Source organism: Orcinus orca, chromosome 13, assembly GCF_937001465.1.
Source record: "Orcinus orca chromosome 13, mOrcOrc1.1, whole genome shotgun sequence".
Lineage (NCBI taxonomy): Eukaryota > Metazoa > Chordata > Mammalia > Artiodactyla > Delphinidae > Orcinus > Orcinus orca.
The window spans coordinates 56144593-56158532 of NC_064571.1; the positions used below are offsets into that span (position 1 = coordinate 56144593).

Consider the following 13940-nt stretch of genomic DNA (forward strand, 5'->3'; position numbering starts at 1 on the left):
GATTCTTTTTAGTGCAGTGAATTTGTTCTTTGTCTGGGGAAAGTCATTATAAACTGGTAGAAATAAATAATTAACAGAAGAAAATAATGGCTACAGAGATGGAGGATGTAGAGGAGTGTTTCATAAGGAATAAATAAAACCCTTCAGGAAATCAAAGAAAGGTATGTAGAGGTCAGATCAGACTGAACCAAGTGTTCAACAATAGGATGATCAAACTTTCATTGAATTCTAGAATTTTCCTGGCTGCAAATTTGGCCAACCCTTAAAAAAGATTCTTATAATGACTTCCTCATGGCTTATCTTGCTAGTATTTTTCTCTGTTGTGCAAATGGAAAAGTCCTCTCTTAGAATTTTAGCAAATTGGCCCAAGTGAGAGGAAATAATGCAGAGTGATTGAGGGATTATCTACATCCCTTGGTATATTTAGGAAACATGAAAATAAGAATATAAAAGAGGTAAAATATAAAAGGAAGGGCTGGTATGAAAACCTAAATGCCAGTTGAGTGAATGGTTGAGTAGATGATACTTTTTAAAAAGTAAGAAATTGCCTCCTCGTAAAGTGAGCGCTCTGGGCAGAGTCTAAAATTATGTGGAGTAAAGAGTCCTAGTTGGTGGAATTTGTTCAGGAAAACCATATATCTTTCCCAATAGTTTGAACTACTTTAATTCTTATAAAACTTTTTGAATGGAGACTTTCCTTTAGATTCATAAACTTTCTTGTGCCTACATTTGAAATATTTTTACTAGATTGTTTAGATTTTCTAAGTTCACAGAGGTTGGGATCCTCGTTTATCTAAGTTAATATATGATTATTTTAATCTTTTATTTTAAAAAGAAATATGAATTGTATTTTTGAGGAGGATATTTGTAGGTATGTCAGATCAATCACCTTTCTTTCTCCTTATTGAGAAGTGTTTCCCTCTTCCTGTCCAACTATAGTTACTGAAGGGAATATCCTTGTGTGCTTCCTCAGAGTGCTTGAGGGAGTGATTGAACTTGGCTGAGCAATGGTGTGAACCCAGGTTTTCTTAAACCTGCTTTAGTTTCAGTTGGAAAGATACATGAGTTACAAATGCTACCAACCCAGGTCATCTAAATGAGCAGAATGCACTCCTCTCCCTGAAAAACATTATTGGAAAAATGAATTAAGAGAATAAAATATATTTGAGGCATAGATGATGAGGGGAAGTGTTTGTATAGGAATAGGAATCTTCTATCTGCAATCAATTTGTTGGCCTGTTTTCAAACATTAAGAGTTACCTTATGCTAAATTTTAGAAATTATTAGAGTATTTTAAGACAGCTAAAAAAATTAAATCACTGTTAATTTTTTTTTTTTTTTTTTTTTTTTTTTACGCGGGCCTCTCACTGTTGTGGCCTCTCCCGTTGCGGAGCACAGGCTCCAGACACGCAGGCTCAGCGGCCATGGCTCACGGGCCCAGCCGCTCCGCGGCATGTGGGATCTTCCCGGACCGGGGCACGAACCCATGTTCGTGCATCGGCAGGCGGACTCTCAACCATTGCGCCACCAGGGAAGCCCCACTGTTACTATTAACATTTGTTTAGTATTTTTAGGGTTTCACACATTTTTTTTTTTTTTTTTTAGTTTTAATGACCATCCTGAGAAGTAAATAGGCAGCTGTATTATCATTCCTGTATGCAAAATGACTTGATCCCACATCCTTCTGATTGGAGGGAAAAGTGTAGGTTTTTGCAGTTTTGTAGTGTTACAAGCACCTGCCAGCAATTAGGAGACAAGGTTTCTTTTTCAAGACACGTCTCTGATCTTGAAGAAATCGCTTACTTTAACACTTTTGTTAAAATACAGATTATTGGACTTCTAAAGGCATTTCCAGCTTTATTTAAATAGAGAAGTATACACCCCCCTTCTCCCTGCCTACCCAGTAGGCTGAAATGAAAGCCTTGTTAGTATGAGCCTGATATATTGATCTAAACTGAGTTGTAATACTGCGGTTCTTTTTGTTCAGTATGTTCTGTTTTTTCTATTGTCCTCCATCTTCCTGTAGGCCTAGACCACAGAATTTCTTCCATACCTGTGGGTAATATTTACAATTTTTGTTACTTTGCTTCTATCCATTCAATAAGCATGAACTCTTATAGGTCAGAAAATTGTTCTATTTATTGAGTGCCTTGACTCGTATTGCCTTGCTTAATCCATGGATGGTGGGTAGAAGGATCAAGCCAAAAGGTACATGTTAAAGTGTCTAGAAGGCACGGTTCTGGCATATTGCCATTTCTAGTGTGTAAGCTAAGAAAATGGCTCAGAAAAGTGGAGTTACTTGCTCAGATTTACACTGCCATTAAGTGGAAGAACCCGGGTTGAAAGGTAGGTCTCTTTAAATTGCAAAACCTGTTTTTGTTTTGTCACTTCTCTGTAGTGTCTTATCAGACAAAGCAGTCAATACTGGCCAGAAGGGACATTGAGGACATTAGATTAGCACAAGACTATTACAAGTAATTGAAAAGCAGCTAAAAAGAAAAGAAAAGCAGCTATGTCCTCCTGTCAGGTGCTTAGTAATCTTTGCATATGAAGAAGAGCACAGGGCTTCCCTGGTGGCACAGTGGTTGAGAGTCAGCCTGCCGATGCAGGGGACAGGGGTTCGTGTCCTGGTCTGGGAGGATCCCACATGCCGTGGAGCGGCTGGGCCCGTGAGCCATGGCCGCTGAGCCTGCGCGTCCGGAGCCTGTGCTCTGCAGCAGGAGAGGCCACAACAGTGAGAGGCCCACGTACTGCAAAAAAAAAAAACAACACTTTTGTCTTGGAAAGATTTCCTCTCACCCCATTCCTCTAATCCCTTCTCTCTGCAGTATTTCGTCATGTCAAGTTTTATTTTGTAGATCCATATTGCTCTGTGATAGCAGTGCTGTTTTATGATCTCTGTTCAATTGGGATACTGGAAATTACTAAGCATCTTGCTTGTTTTCATTTTTCTTTTAATTTCTAGGGTATTTCCTTAGCACTTTCTCCTGAATTAATAGGGAGAGATGAAGGAAGGAGCAATAAAATTTTTTCATTTATCATCTTATTATCCAGTTCTGTTGTTCTTTCTCTTTCAGATAAACAAAATGCTGAGTACTTTTCCTACATTATAATTCAGAAAGTAAATGAACTGAACTTTTTGATTTTTTGTTAATTTATTCCAAGTTCCTCATCTTTGTGCTTCTAAATTTGATTTTACAGGTATAGTTGAAGTCGTCAAAGAAATGCATGAAATAGGAGTAACTCCTGATCAGGAGACATACATAAATTACGTGTTTCCATGCTTTGATAGTGTAAAGTCAGTTCGTGCTATTTTGCAGGTGAGTGCAAGTGTGGTTTTAATTTCATAATTGAAGAACATTTTTCCTCCCTAATGTTTTGTGGTAATCAAAGAAAAAAAAAAGTCACTGAGCTGAGACTAAAATGGTTATGTTGGTATATAATTTTCTGAAGCTTTGTAAAAATATTGGTTAGTGTAACAGCTGTAGTTTTTTGTTTTTTAAATATTTATTTATTTATTTTGGCTGCACCAGGTCTTAGTTGTGGCATGTGGGATCTTTAGTTGTGACATTCAGGCTTCTTAGTTGTGGCATGTGAACTCTTAGTTGCAGCATGCGTACGGGATCTAGTTCCCCTACCAGGGATCGAACCTGGGCCCCCTGCATTGGGAGTATGGAATCTTACCCACGGGACCACCAGGGAAGTCTAGGATCTGTAGCTACTAAACTTAAAAGTCTTATAAAGGTGAAGTAGTATTTTTCTTGTGTGTTGAAAAGACAGTATGTCAATATCAGAAAATTTAAATGAAAGTTTCACTCTTTAATCCCACTCTACAGTGCAACTGCACCTTTCATTTTTGAATATTACTTTTCACTTCTATATGAATTTTCATAATAAACTCTTAGTATATTTACTATTCTGTTTTTTTTTTTTTTTTGTAAGTAATCTTTTGTTTGACCCCAGAGCATTGTTTTCCTGCCAGATAATTCCTGTGCCCACCAGAATAAGTAAGGCATTTATAAAGGGGCATATGAAAAATTGACCCAGTGCACTGGGGCAGCAATGGTTACACTTTCCATTTTCAGAATAAAGTGCTATGCAATTAGGAACAACATGGCGGAGTATCACACATTTTAGTAAGAAATATTTTGTTCAGAAGACCTGTTTCCTAGGTGGTTATTCACATAATGCCTTTATTTTTCTAATATTGTGTTAGAGTGTTCTTTTCTTTCGTTGAAATGATTTCATAATTCCAGTCCTCTTCAAGGGAGAGTTTATGTCTTGAGTGTCTTTACCTTTCTTCCCTGAGTATTTAACAGTGTATTTTGACACTGTGCTATACATATTTTACTGTTAAAAAAGTAATTTTCCCACGTTCTTTTTCCCCAAAACCTACTTTTTTCACAGCACCTTTACATTATAGTGTGTAATTCCACAAATAATTGTTTATGTTTGTATGATGTTTTATTGTGTGGATATACTGTAATTTATCTTTATTCATTTCTTATTATTGATTAGTTAATTTTCAATATTGTGCTATTATTATAAAGTGGTTCAGTAAACATGTTTGGCTAAATTTTAGCCCATATACTTAAATTATTAAATACGATGTTGAGATAAGTCATTAGCCATTTGAAGTTAAATAAAAATAAATTTGATCTTTACCTCATTATATGTCTTAAAATATCATTATAGATCAGTGCATTCAATTTTCATTTTGTTGTTAATTAGAGAATTGTTCTAATGTCTTCAATAGTAAACTCTTCCTAGAAGGAAGACACTCTAAGGGTAACAGATTATATGAATTTGAAGATAAGCATTTAATTTGGGATGTTGGGACTGTATCTCATAGCTTTTGCTGAAGTTTGGTTATTCAGTTTATTTGCATTATTTTAGAAAACGGTCTTTTTTAAATGAAGGATTATCAGAATACGGTCATATAAAGAAATGGGAAAACAGGAAGTTTGAATGACATATCAAAATATTTTTAGCTGAGGTGTATTATCATTGAAATATGCTTTATCCCTAGGAAAATGGATGTCTACATGAAGACAGTATATTTTCTCAAGCTGAATTGAGAATTGAAGCAGTAAATGGAAACTTAGACTATATTTTATCATTTTGTAAGTATGCAGCATTAGAAGAAAGCTTGACAGGTGTTAATTTCAGTTACTTTTGAGGGCATACAGGGTGGTTCATGCCCTCACTGCCTGCCTCAGGTAGTTGAAAGTATTTTCCTCAAAAGCAAGGAAGTTTTTATATGTTTTATTTAAGTTAGTCTTATAAGATAGTTTATGAGTTTAACTTGTAGATAATTTGGAAGTAACTTTAAAGTTAATAGGACCTTGGAGATAACATGGTGTTAGGTTGGACTGGGGACCCAGAGGACTTGGGTCCATATTTATAATTTACCTGCTGATTATAGGACCTGAAACAAATACCCGTATTGTTCTTTCAGTTTTATGAAATGGGATAGTATTGCCTATCTGTCTACCTTGTGGGAGTTGTGACAACCATATGAGATCTTGCTTTTGAAAGTGTTTTCTAAACTAATGCTTATTATGGCCCTAAGTTACACGAAGCCATCTCCCAGTCCTCATTATTAAAAACACAGTAAATGTTTCCAAACACTTATAAATGATAGGGTGCTTTACAACGTTCATCACATGTTAATAAACTTCCTCCATTGATAGATGAAGAAAGGCAGAGAGATGTTAAATGATTTGCCCAAAGTTAGTGATTGAGTCAGAACCAAGATCATCTAATCTTATGAACTTATTTTTCCACTATACTATGTTTTAATTTAATAAATTAGACATTTTTTAATTTTAATTTTTGACATATCTATGGCATTATCTTGACAGTGTTTCATATCTTGTGAAAGAGATATCATTTAAAAATAAATATACAAACATCAATTTCTAGCACACTGAAATGTTAAAAGTTAAGATTTTATTAATGTATATTCAAATTGTGTAAGTGGAAGCTTTGTTAAAACCAGATTACTGGTATATATTATCTGTGTTTGAGGTATTTAAAATAGTTTATTGTATTATTATAAAGGGGAAGGCGAAGTGTTCAGTATGAAAGCGTTGACTGTTAGAGGTGTAGTTATTTGAGTGTAAAGTTGAGTATTAATGCTGGCTGCTATCCGAGAGTATTGATTTTGCCTTCTACTCTGTATAATATATAGATTTTCCATACTGACAAGATGAAAACAGAAGCATTAGCTGAGGAATCTAGGTGCATAAGGTGGATACATGAGAGCTGCCTTTTCCCTTTATGATACCATCCATTCCACTTCATTGTCAATCTCTTGAAATTTTTCACACTTGTTTGTTGCTAAGGAAACTAGATGCTTTTTGTCAGCAGCCTTCCAGCTTGCTGAGATGTTTCTGGTCACCTTTTTTTTTTTTTTTTTTTTTTTCGGTCACCTTTTTAATGAATAAAAACTTGATAATATTCTGTAAAATGCTAATTTGAATAGTTTAGAAATAAGTTTCCAAGAGGTTGTTTATTAAATGTGAAAAAGAAAAATACCATGAACTTAAAGACTAAAGAAGATTTCAGCTTCCTCACCCTTTGAATTACAGATCTTTGAAGAGCAGTTAGTTCTATAATTGCTGGTATTCCCTGTAGGCTGCTTATAGATAGGCACTTTTGGTTACTACAAGGAATGGCAGGTAGTAGAGAAAAGTAAATGGCTTGTCTTTTTTTTTTTTAAATTGAGGTATAGTTGATATATAATATATTAGTTTCAGGTGTACAACATAATGATTCAATATTTGTGTATATTGCAAAGTGGTCACGATAGTAAGTCTGGTTAACATTCGTCCACATACGTGGTTACAAAAATTTTTTTTTCTTGTGATGAGGATTTCAAAGATCTACTCTCTCAACAACTTTCACATATGAAATATAGTATTATTAACTGTAGTCACCATGCTGTACATTCCATCCCCCTGACTTATTAAATGGCTTATTTTGATCAAGTTTGTGGAGTAGTAAGAAACATTTTCCCACTTGATTTTATAGGCATGGAAATTAATTTGATCAAGCAAAATTAAAGGTTACCGAAAAGCATGTGGTGTATCCACTTTAAAATTCCTGAGTGACTAAATACAGCTCATTTCAGAGACGATTTTTAGAGTTTTTAAATGCCACATGAAACCACTGAGAAACTTATGCTTCCTGTTCAAGGGATCTAACAGTCTAAAGTATTTCTCCTTGTGTGTGCGGGTTAAATTTTTATTCATATTTAGGGAGATGAGCAAATATTAAAACCTACTGTGATTTTTCCCATGAGTTTTTTTTTTAAGTTAACCAGCTATCTTAATCTTTACCTAAACTGTATTTATTAATTCTGTCTTCAGAATTTGCCTCCACTACGAGTTCCTATCTAACTCCATCCCTCTTGAATCATTCAGCAGCTGCTTTGCATATATACTGAAAAGATTAAAACAATTACTTATAACATGGCACCATTTTAATATAATGAGAGGAAAAAATAAATTCAGGATATGCCTACTGTGATTCTGTCCCAAGATAATTATGGCAAGGGTTATGTGGAGAACCAGGTCTTATGCATTAAGGCCTGATTCTTATACTAAGGCAAATCAGGCTTAGAATGTCAGCATTGAAACATACAAGGCTGTATAAATACCAAAATGAATAGTAGAGCAAACAAATCATCAGAAAAGTGAAAGATCAGTATAAATCAGTTACATAACAGAGGTAAAGAGGTTATTATGACTTTAGGTTGTCACTCTTGCATGAATGCAGGTCATAGATCATGTGGAAAATAGAATGAGGAAGTGTGAGTGGTTCAACAGAATCCAACAACACTCTCAGAAAAGAACTTTCCCCCTCATCTTCTGTCTTTAAAGGGTAGTTACAGTCTCTCCCTTCATAGTGCCATGTTGTCCAGTAACATACAGCCTTGGTATGTGTACCAGACTGACTTTGAGTATGCTGGTAGATTAGTTAATTGCCATTTATAGAAAAGAATATTTATAAATTCATTAGTTGTATAGATTTATGTAAATGAAGTAAAGTGTTTTAAAAGGATAGCTTATATTGCCAGTATATATTTCTGCAATTTCTAATTAACTTTGTATGCAAACTTTAACATTTTAAAAATAATATTTCCCAGATGAAAATTGAAAGGTGTTGGTATAAATGTGCTTTCAAATAAATTGATAATTTAAGATTTTGGTTTTGGTCTGGGGTTTTATGATGATTATTTTCTTTTGCAGTGGAATCAAATACATTGCCTCTCTCATTTGCTTCATTGAGAGGCAGCCTAATTCTAGGCTTTAGGAGGTAAGATGATCACCTTATATTATCTTTGCCTGAATATAGACTGATTTCTCCTTTTTGACCTACTGTGTGAGGAAAGAAACAGATACTCTTATCTTCCAGTATACTAGTTACCTGAAATAACCTTATCTATTTTATTCTTCCTACTAAGTAGTTGTGAGTTTAGGCTGCCTTTTTTTATCATCTATTCCAAGAAATTCATACTGATTTAGTAGAGGTCTTGTTTCAAAAAAAGAAAGCACTCTTTGAATATGGCAGGTTGGAGTTATAGACAAATTTGCATGTATATTTGATTTATACTTTGAGCATTTAATTACAAGAGGAATTTTATTCAGTGTAATACTACTCTCCTCCTCGGTGTGCTCAGGGAATGTTAATGACCTTTTTTCCCAATTTTGTTGTTTTGAAAATATTCAAACATAAAGACAAGTTGAGTGGTAAAGGAAATACTCACATACCCTTTATGTAGATCACCAATTGTTGATATTTTGCCATATTAACTTGCTTTCTCTCTCATACACTTTTTCTATAATATATACATATGGACATATACATATACATATATACACTTTTTCTCCTTTTTTGCTGAACTCCTTGAAGTTGTAGACATCATGATACTGGATCCTTCAATATATCTCTCTTAAAAATAAGGTCATCATCTATGTAATCACAATACCAGTATCACTCCTAAAAATTAACAATACTATAATATCAGCTAATATACATTGCGTTAAGATTGTCCCAGCTGTTCTGAAATTCTTTTACAGCTGTTTTACTTTTTGAGGATTCAGTTAAGTTCATGCATGGTATTTGATTGCTATCTCTTTATTCTCTTAAAAACAATTCCCTACTTTTTTGGTGGTGGTGGGGAAAGAGTCGAGGCTTCTTTCTCTATAGAATGTCCCTCTCATATTTTGTGTTTACCTAATTTTTCCCTCACGATCAGACTCAGATTGAACATTTTTAGCAAGTATATTTCATAGGTGATTGGCAGTTCTTAAGGAATATAATGTCAGGTGTCTAACTTTGGTGCCATCAGCTAATTTTGATCATTTGCTTACATTGGTGGCCCCCACTTCTCTTCCTTGCAAAGGAACCTCATCTCCTTTGTAATTAGTAAGGCGTCTGTGGGGTGATACTTTGAGATAGTGTGTCTACCCTGTTTCCTAGCACCTTTCACTCAGTGGTGATAGTAGCCATTGGTAGTCCTTGTTGAATCAGGTGTTAGCAGAGGTGGTTGCAAAAGGGTAAGTTTCTAATATTGTCATTCTTTCTTTGTTTATAATGTTAATGACTTCTGATATTGATCCCAGTAATTTTTAGACTGTTTGTTGATGGAAGCACTAGGTTTTCTGTTGACATCTCCGGAACCTCCATTGCAGGCAAGAAGAGATAGAACAAGTAGGAGGGATTCTTGTTGCCATTCTTTATTTAGCCAGTGCAATTCCACTCCTCTTATACACCTACATACATTTAAATAATTGCTGTTTTCCTGAAGTTAAGAAAAAAAAAAACCAAGGTCTGTGCCTATAAAGTTTGAAAATACAGAACACATAATCAAGTAGATAAAAATGCTAGTAGAGCCAGATTTTAAAACAAGAACCCATAATGCATTATGAAGTGAAATATAGTGACTTTTCATATAATTGTCCTTGACAAAAGACTTGAAAAAAAGTTTTTCATATAAACTTCCAGACGATGGGTATTTCCTTCTTTACCTTTATTATTTTTCTTAGTCAGTTTGAAAGGCAGTTGTTATATTTCACAAATCCGACACTTCTTTTTTTTTTTTTTTGCGGTACGTGGACCTCTCACTGCCGCGGCCTCTCCCGCTGTGGAGCACAGGCTCCGGACGCGCAGGCCCAGTGGCCATGGCACATGGGCCCAGCCGCTCCGCGGCATGTGGGATCTTCCCGGACTGGGGCACGAACCTGTGTCCCCTGCATTGGCAGGCGGGCTTCCAACCACTGCGCCACCAGGGAAGTCCTAGAGCAGCTTTTAGTCTAGGATTATTCCCACTAAAGTAGTCAAGCCCTACTATTAAGGTAGTATCCTCCTGATACTGATAATTCTATCTGCTAGCCCATGTATTTTGAGATTATTAGGAATGTGAACTATTCCAATTCCATGTGTGGGTTCTGGGAATTGTCTTTTTTTGAGCTTCTGGAAAGTTCTCAGGTAGTTTCCTGGATTTCAGATTGTTTCTTCACTCGAACGTGCTTATCAGTACTTAGCTGAAGCCTGAGGACAACCCTCTGCAGTTCTCCAGGGCTCTGTATTTGTCAAGGTCTCTCTGCTCTGATAGTCTGCCCTATAAAAACAAGTTTTAATTAGTCCCTTCCAGAGAAATATTTTAAATCTGTAGGTTCTAAAACTGTATTATGTTGATGAATTTCTTCTTGTAGATACCGAAAAGTTTCAGGTTGTGGTAATTTGGCATTAATCATAAGAATGTGCAAAATCTGAAGTATTTGACCAGAGGTAATTTCTTTCTTTTCCTCCCACCCCCAAAACTATTAAAAATTCAAAACATAGTCATTACAGTCCATTATCTTGGCATTAATGTAGCCTTCTATTCTTTCATTTGATGCTGAGCCAAATAGTATATATATTTTCAAATCCCTTTGTCAGTACATTCAGTACAGCTTTTGAAACAGTCACCTATCACATGCTTCTCAGGGTCCTGTTGTACTCTTCTGGCAACTTTAGAATTGGCTGAGTGACTGAAAGCTGTTCTGAAAACCAAACTGATTGGTATTGCCAGTAGACTCCTGCAGCTCCTATAAGGATTAGCCCATAAGAGATTCACTTAAAGTTACCAGAAAAAATTATTCATAGTTATCAGAAATAAGTTATAAAACATTAAATGAGATAGCATAGTCACTTCAGCTAATTCTAAGGGAAACTTGGATGTGCATTTCGGTATTGGAATGCAATTTTTGTAAGAGTTATCTGCCTTTAGTATTACCTGCCTAATAGTGGTAGATCCATGGTCCAAGAGGCAGTAGTTCCTCCCATGTGTTCTGTAACCTATTTGGGCCCAGATTAATTTTTTATGCTATCCCACAATATTTTTGAAAGACCAACACTATTTTCTTCATATATGTTGAGAGTGGTGTTTAAGTGGCAAGCTAGTATTTCTGTAAATTGATAAGCTCAGGAGATGGTCATTGAATACCAATTAAGTGTCATGCCTTCCCGAAGTTTCCCAGTGTATAAACCAAACTGGTAGCCTATAGAGGCGAAGTCACCTATATAAAATGTTTAAAATTCAGTATTGCTATTAGTTAGGATGAGATTATTCAAGGTTATTAGGGAATTTTTACTTTAAAATTTTTTTTAAAAAATAAAGCTATTTTGAAGTATTTGAAAGGGCATTTACTCTGGTAAAGTTAGTGAGTTCTTCTGTCAAATCCAGGGCAAGAATATGTTTAGTATGAATAAGACTTTCTTTCCTCTTAACAATAGTTCCAGCTGAAAAAAGTTCAAATGAGAAGGAAGGCAGTGTACATTTTGTATATTAGTGAAAACTCCACCCCAGAAATATTGAGTCACTTCTAAGAGACAAAATGTCGCTGAAGATAGTTCAAAATTTGGTTGGCAAATACCAAAAAGAGAAATGTTTGAGAATTGGCTTGGAGGCACTTAAGTCTTCGTAGTCCATAGATAAAGAGTTCTGTGTGATATAAGGAGAGATTTTTCTGACCCAATGGCAAGAGTTTGAACTTGACAAGTGGGAATCTGTACCATTGGAGCAGAGCTGCCTTTCACATGTTGAAAAAAATCAAGTTTCTGACACTTGCCCTGTCACAGTCAACCAAGTTAAGTGCCAGGTGTTAAGTTCCTCTTTTCAGTCAGCCAGTGAGGCTCCCACTCATGACATTTTTACAAGGAGAAGGGAAGTACTTCATGAAGTACAGTTTGTGAGTACTCAGGAAATATTAGCTCTTAGCGTGTGTGAAGGGCTGGGACTGTGAGGTAATAGGTAATTCAGGAATGAATAGGAATCTTCTTGCCCCCAACTTGTTAACTAGGTACCAGAAAATAGGAAAGCAACTGCAAACTTATCTTGATAATTATGAATATATAGAGGAGAAGACACTATCTGAATGGATAAAGAAGATGTGGTGTGTACACATGCACACGCACACACACACACACACACAATGGAATACTATTCAGCCATAAAAAGAATGAAACAATGCCATTTGCTGCAACATGGAGAGACCTAGAGATTATCATGCTAAGTGAAGTAAGTCAGAAAGACAAATGTCATATATCACTTTTATGTGGAATCTAAAATATGATACGAGTGAACTTATTTACAAAACAGAAACACTCACAGCCACAGAACACAAATTTATGGTTACCAAAGGTGAAATGGGTGGAGGAATAAATTAGGAGTTTAGGATTAGCAGATGCAAACTACTATATATAAAAGAGATAAACAACAGGTCCTACTGTATAGCACAGGGAACTATATTCAATATCCTGTAATAAACCATAATGAAAAAGAATATATATATATATGTATATATAACTGAATCACTGTCTCTTTCTGCCAAGGTTAGGGGAGGAATGGGTCAGGGCAAGATGTGTAGAGAAGGTGCTGAACTGAGGTTGAAGGATGAATAAGCATTTGCCCAGGGGAAGGAAGGGCATTCCAGGCAAAGGCATTGAAGCTGAGGGAACAGTGCATTTGGGAACCTGACGATAGATTGACATAATGGTTGCCCATGAAATAATGGCAAGAAATACAGCCAAAGTGGTAGCCTGGGGCTCTTCACAATTGCTCTCATTCTAAGTTATGAAGTTTAGACCTTGAGTCATGGCTTTCAGCCGCTGAAAGATTGACATAATGAAGGTTAAGACTGACAGTGGCTATTTGAAGCGGGGAGAAAAGGGTACTGGTAACGGTAGGTGGGGGAATAGGACAACAGCAAGAGATAATCAACAATTCGTGGGATCCTTTTAGGTGCCCGTGGAACTTCCGGTGAAGATAATTCTAAACTTAGCCTTTCTGAGTCTGTTTCTTCTTCTGTGAAACAGGGAATTTAAATGCCTGCTTGCAGGATTGTCTTAAAAATTAAAAAATAAAATGCACTTGGAACCTAGTACAGAGGATTGTTTTTAAGGAGCACCTAGGGAAGGAGAATTTCTGAAACAGATTGAGTAGCATCACTGGAAGACTGGCAGGGAATGATCAACAACACAAATCTCAAAACTTAATCAAAGGGGACCAGAAGGTGTTAGTTGAATTTTGAATTGAGATGAGTGGTAATAGTAAGAGTACTTTCAGTGGAGGTTTGGGGCCAGAAGCCAGATTGCACGGATTGAGTGTGTGATGAAGAAGTGTTAACTATCCTTCACACAGCTTAGTTGAAAAGATTCTGTGTGGGGTTTTTTAGTTTGTTTTTTCTGGACCTGTGCCATCTGTCATGAAGCTTCACATTCAAGGTAGTGCTTTTAGTCATTTTCAGTTACTTTAGATGTATGTACAATTTTGAAAGTTTGCCTCTGTGCCTTCCCTAGGTACTTCATGCCAGGTTTGATGGCAATTTACTATCTTAGGGATACTTTTTGTTCTACATTAAGTTGATGTTTGATGAAAGATATGATTA

At 35.8% G+C, this 13940-nt stretch overlaps 1 protein-coding gene across 2 annotated transcripts in view; it reads left to right on the forward strand.

The window, feature by feature from the left end:
• LRPPRC (leucine rich pentatricopeptide repeat containing) overlaps positions 1 to 13940 on the forward strand; it is a 104420-nt gene that overhangs the window by 27408 nt on the left and 63072 nt on the right. For both annotated transcript variants that reach the window (XM_033419163.2, XM_004265006.4), the window contains exons 12-14: positions 3202 to 3320; positions 5030 to 5123; positions 8256 to 8322. In XM_033419163.2, the coding sequence (XP_033275054.1) occupies positions 3202 to 3320; positions 5030 to 5123; positions 8256 to 8322 (280 nt within the window). The remainder of the gene's footprint in view (positions 1 to 3201; positions 3321 to 5029; positions 5124 to 8255; positions 8323 to 13940) is intronic.